The sequence below is a fragment of the Pimephales promelas genome, chromosome 16 (assembly GCF_988280905.1).
Source record: "Pimephales promelas chromosome 16, fPimPro1.hap1.1, whole genome shotgun sequence".
NCBI classification, from domain to species: domain Eukaryota; kingdom Metazoa; phylum Chordata; class Actinopteri; order Cypriniformes; family Leuciscidae; genus Pimephales; species Pimephales promelas.
The window spans coordinates 29,562,161-29,574,947 of NC_142784.1; the positions used below are offsets into that span (position 1 = coordinate 29,562,161).

The 12,787-nt window shown below is 34.2% G+C and overlaps 1 protein-coding gene across 2 annotated transcripts; it reads right to left on the bottom strand.

Moving 5' to 3' along the window:
* Positions 1-584: 584 nt before the first annotated feature.
* On the bottom strand, positions 585-10,504 carry nars2 (asparaginyl-tRNA synthetase 2, mitochondrial). 2 transcript variants are annotated; one of them, XM_039678538.2, is made up of 14 exons: positions 10,044-10,504; positions 8,942-9,051; positions 8,375-8,495; positions 8,144-8,284; positions 7,717-7,797; positions 7,483-7,586; positions 6,107-6,239; positions 4,866-4,964; positions 4,715-4,752; positions 4,422-4,488; positions 3,755-3,892; positions 3,370-3,467; positions 1,190-1,216; positions 585-753 (listed from the first exon to the last, which is right to left on the bottom strand). In XM_039678538.2, the coding sequence occupies exons 1-14, from the start codon at positions 10,206-10,208 to the stop codon at positions 609-611; spliced, it is 1,467 nt and encodes a 488-aa protein (XP_039534472.2). In that variant the 5' UTR covers positions 10,209-10,504; the 3' UTR covers positions 585-608. The 2 variants fall into 2 exon arrangements, with proteins under 2 accessions (XP_039534472.2, XP_039534473.2); XM_039678539.2 differs by having other exon boundaries at positions 8,971-9,051; positions 10,044-10,181.
* Positions 10,505-12,787: the final 2,283 nt, after the last annotated feature.

The window sequence follows — 12,787 nt, forward strand, 5'->3', positions numbered from 1 at the left end:
TCGTTAAGTTCATGACGGCTGTTTCTAATCCTGGGGAAACACTCAGTGCCATTCTGCAGAGGCACATTTAATAACATTAAACACATGCCTTGAAGTAAATTTTGACAGATGCCAACTTTACGGTTAAAGGTTAATAAGCTGCTCTCTCTATTCTGATCAGAACCAGTTTGGTTATCAATAGGTGTGAATATTACCACCGGAGGAAAATGTGGCACTGACCTATTAAAGGAGGATGCGATTTGCCTGCCTGTATCACATGACTGATTTTTGCATTTGTCAGTACTGATGAAGAAAGGACAACTTATGTGTTGATGCAGTGTGGCAAATCTGGTCAGGATAGAACTTTATAATAACTCTTGTCTTGCATCATTAACTCTCTCTTATTTAATTTTTTTTTTTATTTCTCTCTTATTTTTGTATGTTTGTTTGTGTATGTAGTATTTGTTTTTTTTACACTGGAAAGGGACTTTTTTATTGTCAATTTTGGCAACTCTGTATAGAATGTGCAATTAATTAAAACATGAAAAGTGAAAAACATTCATTTAACCTCAGTAAAGCAAAGAAAAAAAAAAGACAAAAGCACATTCAATCCTTTTTTCCCTTTAATTTCAAAGCAGGCAGGAGTGTGAGAACCTTGCAAATGGAATCACATCTTTGATATTGTGGAGCCCCAGAATGCACAGCAGGTACCTCTCAAAGCCCATCCCAAAACCACCATGTGGGACAGAGCCAAACTCTCTCAGCTGCAGATACCTTTCAATCACAAAGATATTCTCTCAGAGGACGTTTACACAACAACGTTTTCAACTAAAACCAGTAAACTATTAGTTGAATTTTGACCGCAAACTTTTGAAAGTGTGCTTTAAAGTGTAAGATTTTGAAAACTACACCATTATCATCTAACATAAATTTGTGAAAACGGTGGCGGTATTACTTGTTCAGTCTATAGCCACATAATGTTTATTTATAAAGTGACATCGCCAACTACTGGCCTGGCCGCAGAATACAGCGTTTTTATTGTTTTTTACAGATCTGTGTGAACAGGGGTCGTTTTGACAATGCATTTGTCTGTACGTGAAAAACGTAAAGTGGAAAATTTTTCAGTTTTTAGTACATTGTTGTCATGTAAACACCCTCAGTTTGGAATAAAAATATGGGTGAGATGCAAAAATTGATCTTCTGAACCTACCATTCATATGTGTCCTTCAATCCAGCCCTGTGGGGATGAGAGTGAATAGAACATACATGTAGTTATACATCTGTGAAAGTTTGCATCATCTGGAAAGCATCACTTATTTTGGGTATTTGTATACAAAATTCAAATAAAATCTCTTTAAAAAAAACAAAAACAATTTTAACAGACAGATAAACAGTGCGGCAGAAGGTTTTCAACATTATTCGGATAGTAATTGTTTCTCATGGGGAAAAAATAAATTTGCATGGCACCTTAGTGATAAAACTCTTGCTTTCTGGTGGAGGAGTGAATCCTGTAACCCAACTAGAGGTAGAAAAAAACGAAAAAAACGTTCTCCACCCACGAATCGGCACCCAGACAGCAACATAGTGTCGTCACAGATCCGGGCCACATCTGGTAAATGTGGATTCAACGCGTACAAGATGTGGGCCGGATCTGGGCCGACACTATGTTGCAGTCTGGGCATGCACTTGCGCCGCGGTTCATCTTAAATTAAACAATACATCTATAATAAGGTTTGTTGAAAATAATGTGTAAAACAGACAGACCGAGTTCTGCTCATGTATGCTTCTGTCGATGGATACACATGACTTTCCCAGGTTTTCATGACCGTATGAACCAGCATATTTCAAATGTTTGCGATTTTGTTCTCTTTCGTTTTGTTCTTGACAGCTCCACCACCTTACGTCCAAAACAATTACCATCTGAATAGGATAATAATAATAATAATAATAATAAACGTTTCTTGAGCAGCAAATCCGAATATTAGAATGATTTCTGAAGGATCATGACACTGAAGACTGGAGTATTGATGCCGAGTTATTTTAAATGGTTACAATATTTCACAATATTAAATTTTTTATTGTATTTTTGATCAAATAAACGTACGGAAGCATATTGCATTCACTTTAGGGCTGGGCGATATGGCCAAAAAAAATTATCACGATAATTTTTTTATATCAGTCGATATCGATAATTATCACGATATATGTCGAATATTTTTTTTTTCAAGTTTAAAGGCAGATTTTTGCAACAAAGTTGTATAAACCAGAGTGTTAATTGTGTTTTTAAACTACTCTTTAAATTTATGTTCACTAACAAAAACAGTAACATCTGTTTTTTTTTCCTTTTTTTTCTTATGTAACAACCACATTTTTATTTGGTAAAAAGTAATATTCTGACTGTTTGAGTTGCATTCAATTTAACCATTGGTCATTCAGTATCATGCATTTAGATCATGATAACCACAGATAAAACCAGGTATAGCCTATAACTTAGCTCCTCACTATCATGGCATAACTTTGTTTTCTGCATTTTTTGAATGAAAAACAATAGCCTGACAGCTAAATACATTATTAAATACTATACTTATATTCCATTAGTCATAATACATCGTCAACATTAATAATATTATACAATTCAAGTATATCCCACATTTCATGGTGCAGTTAATATTACCAGGCTAACCTTACAGTAAATCCATGGTAGGCTAAATGGATTCAGTATCAATTCAGATTCTGACTGTATCGTTGCACGCAGTGTTTCTCCTTTTTGTCAGCGGTGTTTAATCTGCCTTTAAACTGGTTTAAACTTGACATTTGTGTTCTTCGCTGAACTCAAGTGCTTCTCACTGGATCTCGTAAACGATCAGAGGCGCGTCTGCGTGAGCTCGCGCTCCGCTCAATGCACTGCCGTTTGGACTTTGAGCCGAGCGGATAAATGCTCCGTGTGGCGCGCTCGGTTTAAATGAGTTTCGTTCCGCTTTTTTGACGCATAAATATTATCGAACATTTATCGACCTCTTGATATCGTTTTATCGAGGAAAATTATATCGCGATAATTATCGTTATCGTTTTATCGCCCAGCCCTAATTCACTTGAAGAAAAAAAAAATCTGCTCTGAATTTCTGAGTCATTACTTCAGAAAAACAGAGCAAATTTTTTTTCCCATGAAAAATTATCTCGTAATTCTCAGATAATTAACTCGTTAATTCAGAAAAACAGTAGATTTTTTGTTCTTCAAGTGAATGCAATACGCTTCCGTATAAATGCAGCCTTAATGAGCAAAAAATTAATAAATCTTACCATAGTGTATCACTGTCTTAAACATTATCAGCATAAGTTATGTTTTATGACTTATATCAACGCAAAGAGGAATTGTTTTCGAACTCTCACTGTGCTAGTCGTTGGCTCAGGACTTCTATTCTCTCTTCTCTCAGGGATCCACCGCAAAGCTCCCCGACTCCAGGCACCAAGAGGTCTACGGCAGCTGCCTGTCCAAAAACATCATCAGGAATGATTGAGTGAGCAGTGAGAGCATGGAGGTGAGGAAAACAAAGAAGAAATAGGCCTCATGGACATGCTGAATTAAAAAATAGCAACAACTCATAACATCTTTACCCCTTTTGATATTTAGCATTTATTCTATAGGCTTCAAACACATCAAATATAATCATATTTAACATTTTTACACATATTAGCTGGTCTATGAGAGATCTTTGAGTGAAACTCGTGGCAGGGCCACATATAGAAAAGATTGATGGTAAGAGTTGATCCTTACAGTGTGCTTGGGTTGATCTTGGTTGTCTCGGGCATAGAAAGGCTTTAGCTCATATGGATAGTTAATGACAAACACTGGGACGTTACCACAATGTTTCACCAGGAACTTCTCATGTTCTGTATGAAGATCACAGCCCCACTAAAGACAGAATAGATAGTCTTAAACCAATTTTATAATAAATCTACATATAAAACATCAATATTCTCAAACTAAATTACACACTACCACTGAAAAGTTGGGGTTGGTAAGATTTTTTTAATATTTATTAAGTCTCTTGTGCTCACCGATTTGATCACAAATAAAGCAATATTATTACAATTTAGACTTTTATATTTGAATAACTTTTTTAAGATGGCAAAGCTTGTCACACGACCCTTCAGAAATCATTCAAATATGGTTTACTGCTAGAAAAAATGTCTTATTATTATTATAAATGTTGAAAACAGTTGTGCTGAAACCGTGACACAGCATTTATTTGAAAAAGAAATACATTATAGTGTATGTTTTAATCAATTAAATGCATCCTTGCTGAACAAAAGTATTCATTTCTTATGGACCCCAAACTTTTGAATGATGATGCACATTATGTTTTCTTCATGCATTTCATATATAGTGCATCTCTATGTATAGTAACTATTGTAAACACAAACATATGTAATTGACTTGCCTCGGTACTGAATGTAAAGTCCTGTGAACTGCTCCTTAGAATGTCTATCGCCTCGGTGTAAGAAATGCTGTAGAAAGCAAATACAAATCCATTTAAAAGAGAGCAGTAAAGATGTATAGTTCACAGAGCCCATGGTTACATGTAAAATGACTAATAATTTATTCATTATTTTCAAGAGAATTCTTACTTGTAACAGCTTGTATTCGGTCTAATCCCAAGCTCAAGGCCTATTTTAAAAAGTAAAAGGACTTAAAAATCGTAAAAAGCCAACTGAACTGAAATATAATACATACACATGAAATTTTCTTTTCAACATGAGATCCACTTGGTCCTGAGGATGTTCAGACGAGTTGAAACGGTTTACTACAGCCATTATGGTGGAGAAACTCTCAATGCTCTTATTACAGCTTCTTGCATGAGACACAATAGTATTGTTTGTTTTACCCTGTGTCCTGGTGCCATATATTTGTGGAATAACTCGACATCCTCTGTACGATGGGACAGCACATGCTCTGTGGTCGCCTTGAATAAATTCTCCATTACCTGGAAAATAAGAAACAGCCTTAAAAAAGAATGCAGCTTCCAAAAGACAGATTTAATAATTAATCCCCTGAACCGTACGATCACACCGGAGCATCACGTTATCATCTGACTAAACCCATATCTGCGTTCGCTCTTTGGCTGGAGCTGAGACAGTGATGGAAGAACACAACAGTGAAAATTTCAACCTTAAATGTTTATTTTATATTTCTGACATTTAAATACAGATGAGAACAAGCAAAAATATGTATAGTTTGTAAAATAAAATGTATAGTTTTATCAGCCATAAGGTTGCGTCTCGCTTCGGACTTGACTGACAGACCGGCATTATGACACCGCAAGCTTCATGTTTTCTAACCTTATCACCACCTTTATTTCTTTTGGTTGCAATTATTCTGCTTAAAATACATATAAAATACAAGAATTTTATATCAGCAGTCCTATATTAAGAATTGTGACCGCACAGTCTGTTTACAATTTCTACCATTGTATCAAATGTTTAAATCTACCAATGTCTCATTGTAAAAATATTGTTGGTTTAACTTAAAAAAAAATGAAGTAAGCTGGTTGCCTTAAAATTTAAGTTCATTGAAATTGAAAAATTGAGTTAATACAATGAAGGAGATTGATTTAATCATCAGAAACTCAAAATATTATATTATCTGAACCACATAAATTATTTAAGTTGATTTGACAAAAGAAAAAAATGTTGTGATTACAAATTATGAACATATTTTTTGCAGTGCACTGTAAAAAAAAAATATCGTTACTTTAACTTAAAAATGAAGTAACTTGGTTGCCTTAAAATTTTAAGTTGATTGAACTGGAAAAAGTGAGTTAAAACAATGAAGGAGATTGATTTAATAATCAGAAACTCAAAATAATAAGTTATTTGAACTAAATAAATTATTAAAGTTGATTTGACAAAAGAAAAAAATGTTGTGATAACAAATCTTAAAAATATATTTTTTACAGTGCACTAGAAAAATACAAGTATCAGAACAGGGCTCATTGGCAGATACTCAATTTTCAATAACTTGGACTGGATCCGGGGAACAAAAAAACGTGATCAAATCCATTTAAAACATAATCATTTGCTTGTCAGTGCGTGTAATACAATGAGTGAGGAGCAGAGCGGTTTCTACCTTCATCAGGTCGTCTAGTGACTCAGTGAAGGCAATCTCTGCCTCTACCATGTAAAACTCTGCCAAGTGTCTCCTGCTTTGAGAGTTCTCCGCTCTGAACGTAGGACCGAATGTGTACGCCGCTGAAAAAGCCCTGCAACAGACAACCAGCAATCACAACATAGTTTAGCATTCACCTTTAGCTAAAGGTTCTCATTAAGCAGATTTGATTTATGTCAAATACATTTTGCAATTACTATTCAATGCAGCAATAAAGTAATGTTTTTCAATTATTTTCTTTAGGGGCTTTTCTCAGCAAGTATTGATATGCAATTAGTGGTGTGAGATATTGAAAAAAATGGATATCTCTATGTTTTTATATATTGATATTCAGATGATATTTTTGCAATCCTTCAAAGAAATGTGTGCAAAGAAGATCCAGTTGGTTTTTTGACTTGCTGCATTTGACCTATTATTGTATAGAATTACTAGTACATAGATAGATTATTGATTTAAACATGAACCAAGTTACTGTACGAAATATTAGTCTATTATATATTATATCTCATTATTATACAACGCAATTTTCTAATGATGCAATTACGAAGCTCGCCACTTGAGGACGCCAAAACTTTTTAACTTCAGACTTCAGTTTTCCACAAACAACACTATTTTGCCTTTTCTAGCAGCTATTATATTAATCATCATTAGGTCTTGATAAGCCTAGGGCTTCTACAGTACCTATCCCTTTTCGAACAGGTTGATCATCATGCTAAAGTTTCTTGTTGTTGTTTTTTTTTGGGTGTGTGTGTTTATTTATTTATTTGGATATCTCATACGTATTTCTGTCTTTATATATATTTTTTTTTTAATTAACTGTTCGAAATAAAGATTTCATTCATTTAATCATACATTGGCTTTACTCTTTACGTTTTTGGATAGTTACTTCAACCTAAGAAACATCATAACACACAGTTAAGATCTCCGTAGTTGTATTGCAAATTAGTAGCAGCTTACTTTCGTGCAATTTAGGAATGATCATGATTTTGTACAAAAAAATAAAATAAAATATAGTCAAACAAACCTGCCATGCAGTATTAAAATAGCTACATATAATTATTTAGAAGGTTATAGTGTGCGTAATTTGTTTTCTTTTTAACTTCCTTCAGCTCTTTTCATGTTTGGGGGGTCAGATTGTACAAATTATGAAATATTCGATATCCCAATTTTGCATATCGCCCAGACAACAATTTGGATATGATCGTCTATTCGATATATCGCCCACCTCTATATGCAACACAACAAATAAACTTCCTAATCAACTGACAGCCCTAATAATAATGAAATAAAACTAAGATCAACTTTTGAATATTAAATACGAGTGTTTTTGGCTTTACCCTGCCATCACCTCCAGGTGTAGCTGTCCTGAGACTGTTAGGTAAGCTGGGACTGAGAAGAAATGTGGGTTGGGGTCATCTGAGTCTTTTTTATCACCTGCAGGCTTTAGAGAACACAAGCACTGATCATTTACTGTAGATTCACAGAGGAATTAAAAGTATTCATGTTATTTATCACACTTTAACTAAGCAATCGATTCTAAAAAATATAAATTATCTAGATCTGAAATGCACCTCAACTTGGAAGAGTTCTCCAGCTCCCTCACAGTCATTTGAGGTGATTACTGGTGTGTGTATCTGCACAAAACCGTTCTCCTGAAACAACAATTAACACAATTAATCTACAAGAGAGGTGTTCACACACAAGCTGCGTGAGAATCATATTTTCACTCATTTGCAACCATATAAATTATACAGGATTTGAAAATGTTTATAGAATAAATTAAAAAATGATAATTAATTCTGTATGAAAATAAGGTCCCATTAGAAAACTTTAGTAAATGCATTAACTAACATTAAAGGTGCAGTAAGTGATTTCTGAGAAACACTGTTGATATTTGAAATAAGGGTAAGCATAAGAGACATCTTTCAAAAACTTTTTTTTAAAATCTTACTGACCTCAAACTTTTGAACACTAGTGTGTTTAAAGTGACTTTAATACCCTGAAGAATGACTGGATGGCAGTTGTAGCCTCACTGCGTATCCTGAGCAGGGAGCTGAAGGCATTTGTTCGGCATCTGAGGTGAGGAAACTGCCTGGTGTACTCCAGAGAATGACGCTCCTTGATCTTGAAAGGAAAGTCCTAGAGCAGACATACACAGTCATTCATCACTTTATATAAATCACTTTATCAGTTTTATCTGGCTGATTCAATGTAAAGGTAAAGACTCACCACAGGATTGCATTCTCCAACCACTTCAATGCGCTGAGCTTTTAACTCCACACTCTGTTTCTTATTTGGGCTCTTCTCTAAGGTGCCAGTGATGTCAACAGCACAGCCAAATGTGAGGTCTCTTCACAAGAAGGGAGGATATATTATCAAGAATACATATCTAGTGGCCCAAAAAGTATTTGAACACACACAAATGTCATTTTCTTATTCATTACGCTAGAGCTAAAGCACAACCAAAATAACGTTCTTCTGCAAAATGCATGCAGTTTTAATTTTTATACACTAGACTACAGGATCAAAAGTTACCTTTAAATGTAAACTGTATATTGTTTAATAATTTAAAACCTGATTTTGTGAATTTTGTTTGAAAATTATGCTTGTGCTTAAATGCAATTAAAATAAATGTCATTTGGATTGTTATTTTACTGACATTCAAACACATTTGTGTGGCTTATGTGTCCAAATAACCTTTGAAATCACTGCATATATCAAGACTTTCATTTGAAACAGTAATTCATATTCATTCATGAGTGTTAAGTACTCAATTTCACATGAACAGAATAGCACCTGGTATTCAGGTGTGAGCTGGCAACAACCTGTAGAGGTTGCAATGAACTTCCATCGTTCACATGTAAGAAGAGGTTGTCTTTCTGTGGCCTGACGGATCGAACCCAGCCCTGCAGGAACAGCATACATATTCACATACAAAAAAAAAAAAAAAAGATCACAAACAAAAAACAATTATCAAGCTGATTCAACTGCTACTTACATTTGTCCATTTATATTTACTTATAATTTACATTTTGAGTTAGTTTTCATTTTAGTTAAATTTTAAGCACATTTGTGGGTTTTATTTTTGTATTTTTTAAATTATGTCTAGATATTTTTTTATTTTAGCTTTTGTTATTTTAGAGGATCAAATCAATGAAATTAAGAAATGCTGCATTGTTAACTAGGTGCAATACGTTTCTTTTATTTAAATTTATAGGATTTAATTTCAGTTAACTAAAATTAATTACCTGGTTTATACATACGTCATCAACTTTCTACCACATCTCAAATTATATATATATATATTTTTCTGTAAATATAATTTGTTGGGTAAATGACATTATAAACATGTCTGGAGTAAAAAGCTTCCTCTGTCTTGTTAGTATGTATCCTACATATACACATAATATTTGACATTTTTTGCATGATTTTAGTTTGATTGGAAATGTAAAATAATACAATATTATGTTCACAATAATATGTTTATCTAATACTTAATCTCAGCTCTTCGCTGATCCTTCAGTCTCTTTGGTAAGTACACCAACTTTTATTTAATAATAATAAAATAAAAAAAATACCAAATTAGGACCAAACTTGATAATAGTAATGAAACAGACTGAAGGAACAGCCATTCACACAATAAATACCGAAATTGGTTTACTCTGTATGTGCACGCATATGAAATATTTAATTATATTGTAATAATAAAACAGTAAATTCTGGGTTTAATAACATAAAATCAATACATAAAAGTCAAAATAGCGACAATAAATGAGAGGATGGTAAATATGTTTCAAAGATAGTTTTAATGTGATCTTCACATAAAGGGCATAAAATATAAACTGACTCCAAATTGAAGAAACAGAATAATTTCGGGTAACGTTAGTGTTGCTCTCACCTGTATTCTCACATGTGATCCAGTCTCTTTGCTTGCGAGCGCATCGGATACTCTCGTTTTCTTGGACAACATGCGGCTGCAGTGTCGTTGAATGAGTTTTGAGCTACATCTGCAGAATAATGCTGAAGTGAAAGCAGTAATCCTCTGTAACGTGAGCGACAGCATTTCAAATGAGCGAGAGATTCAACACAGCTTGATGTTCTTTGCTCCTTCCGCTTTGAAGACTAGTGCAGTTCACGTCCTGTAAATGGGATATTGATGTTATTTTTGTTCATGTGTGATGATAAAACTCATGCACTTCTACAACAGCTCCATTGGTAAGTCTGGTCGGTCTCCGTTTGGTTTTGACATTCACTGCTCAGTCTCCATGCGCTTCCTGAAATCTTCTTCTTCTTCTTCTCTTTCTAAGGCGGTTGGCAACCAGCTTTTTGGTGCATTACCGCCACCATCTGGACTGGAGTGTGGATCAATGGGTCAAACTCATACTCTGCAACCTGACTACACTTTTTAAATTCTTTTTATTAATCCAGTTATCTTTAAAAAATAAAACAAAAAATAAAAACAAATTTCACCAGACCCTCTTTGCATTATTTCCTTTAAGTTAAGGGTAATCCCATTCTCAATTGTGATATCAATCTTTGCCTAACTTGATGGTATTTAGGACAATTCATAATTACATGTTCTAATGTCTCTTGACTATTGCAGTAATCACATTTTCCATCAACATGCTTATTCATTATAAATAACGTTCTATTTAACCCATGTCCTAATCTCACCACATCTTCTTCCTGATATCGATAAGGAACGAAACATGTACGTAGCATCCCATTGGCTGAACTTTGACATGCGCAGTAAAGAGTCCGATGCCCGAATCATTTCCACGAATCATTTCAAGGAATCATTTATAAGAACCTGTTCAAAAAATATTTATCAAGACATTTAAAAAAAAGCTTCTTTGTTACATTAATTACATATTACGTTCCACCAGTGCCACCATATAGCCATGTGGCTGTTTATTAAGATTTTAATAATATTGGAATCATGTCGCGACTGGCTAAACAAAAATCAAGCATTTCAGAAGGTAGGTAAAAGGATAGTTCACTTTTTTAATCCAAGTCTTTCTTCAGTCGAAAAGAAATTAAGGTTTATGATGAAAACATTCCAGAATTTTCTCCATATAATGGACTTCATTGGGAACCAAACGATTCAAGGTCCAAATGAGAGTTTTGAACTACACCAGACGACGAATAAGGGAATTTAAAAAACAATTTAACATTAATTACAATTTAAATATCCCAATCCCAATCCCAGCACACCCAAAAAACCCGTTTACAAATCATACAATAACAATCTTTTTAAGACTTTTGTAAAGGTCAGTGCAACTGTGTAAGTTAGGCTTCTAAATAAACATCACTCATTAGGTAGGCTACTTGTTTAGGGGATTATCCGAGATTATCCAAATTTACACTTGCTGTCTGGGAATGCTTTTCAAAACAGCACATTGTAAAAAGTCTAAACACTTAAAAAAAATATGAATATATGAATATATTTTTTTCCAGGTATGCTTGATGTCTTTCAAATCTTTATCCAGTTATCATAAAATACTGGAATGATCAAGGCAATTTATTGATCATAACAAAACAAAAAAGCAACAAAAAAAAAAACATGGTGCATTAAGCCATTCCGTGTAAATTAGCAATACATGATACACATCACTAGGTTTAAACCAAGGTTCACTCAGGTTTTATTGAATCTATTTTATATGTATTTGAATGTATTTATTTATTTCAAATCAATATACTTAACACTTAGTGTAGTAACGTTAGACTGTAAATTCACACTCACGCGAAACCACGTATAATCCACAAGATGGCGCTGTAGCTCCATCAGTCCGCCATGCATTGAGTCACAAGAGCAGCCATTCACAAGACAAATCTATTTAATTACTTATTTATTAGCTCAGCATCTTCAGCGGTGAATTATTAATGCAGGTTTAGGGTCTCCAAGGACTGCATCTCACCAAAGGCAATGATAATGTTGTTTTTACAGCGTGTTATATAATTGTAGCCTATCTGTGCCTTTGTTTGCTTTTTGGTGCCATTCAATTTTACAGCAGATTTGATGAATCTGTGATGCATAGATACATTTTAACCTATTGTGGCTGTCAGTTTTTTGTTCCTTCAAATTATAAAATCTAGGTCATATTATCTATGTATCTATTGTATATGCAAATGACAAAGAGAGACATTGTGTAGTCAAGTTCAGGGCATCATTATTTCTCTGTTTCTTGGCCTGAATCAATATGTGATTAACAAACACAAACATGGATCTTGTTTTAAAAGCTGGGAGCTCAGCAGTGTCCTCTCTCCTGACTGACTATACAAGCTGTATTGACCCTTAATTCAAGCGGCTTATCATCAATTCCTGCGCAGCTCACGATATGCATGTGCACTGTAAGCAGCATTGATTTCACGTCAGACGTCACGCTGTTCGTTTAGGCTACTTATGAAGCCGAAACAGTGATGTCATCTGAGGGAAAGACTTTACATGCCTCTCGCCACAAACCTGACAGTGATCAAGGCCACGTTTACACAAAGCCGCGGGTATAATAGCGAAACGAATACTTTTCCCCTCTCCGTTTTCAAAAATAACATCGTTCACACACCCGCATAAACTGTTTGTTTTCTGTTTTCGATAAAAAATAAATAAAAAATCAGGCTCGATGAGAAACTTCTTTCAAAGAC

Excerpts from the sequence above, each read along its gene's own strand:
- nars2 (XM_039678538.2), bottom strand. The coding sequence starts at position 10,208 with ATGCTGTCGCTCACGTTACAGAGGATTACTGCTTTCACTTCAGCATTA. Across the intron at positions 8,496-8,941 it reads AGCTCACACCTGAATACCAG|AGACCTCACATTTGGCTGTG; the intron begins GTGCTATTCTGT and ends CTTCTTGTGAAG. Across the intron at positions 4,965-6,106 it reads CACTAGACGACCTGATGAAG|GTAATGGAGAATTTATTCAA; the intron begins GTAGAAACCGCT and ends CTTATTTTCCAG.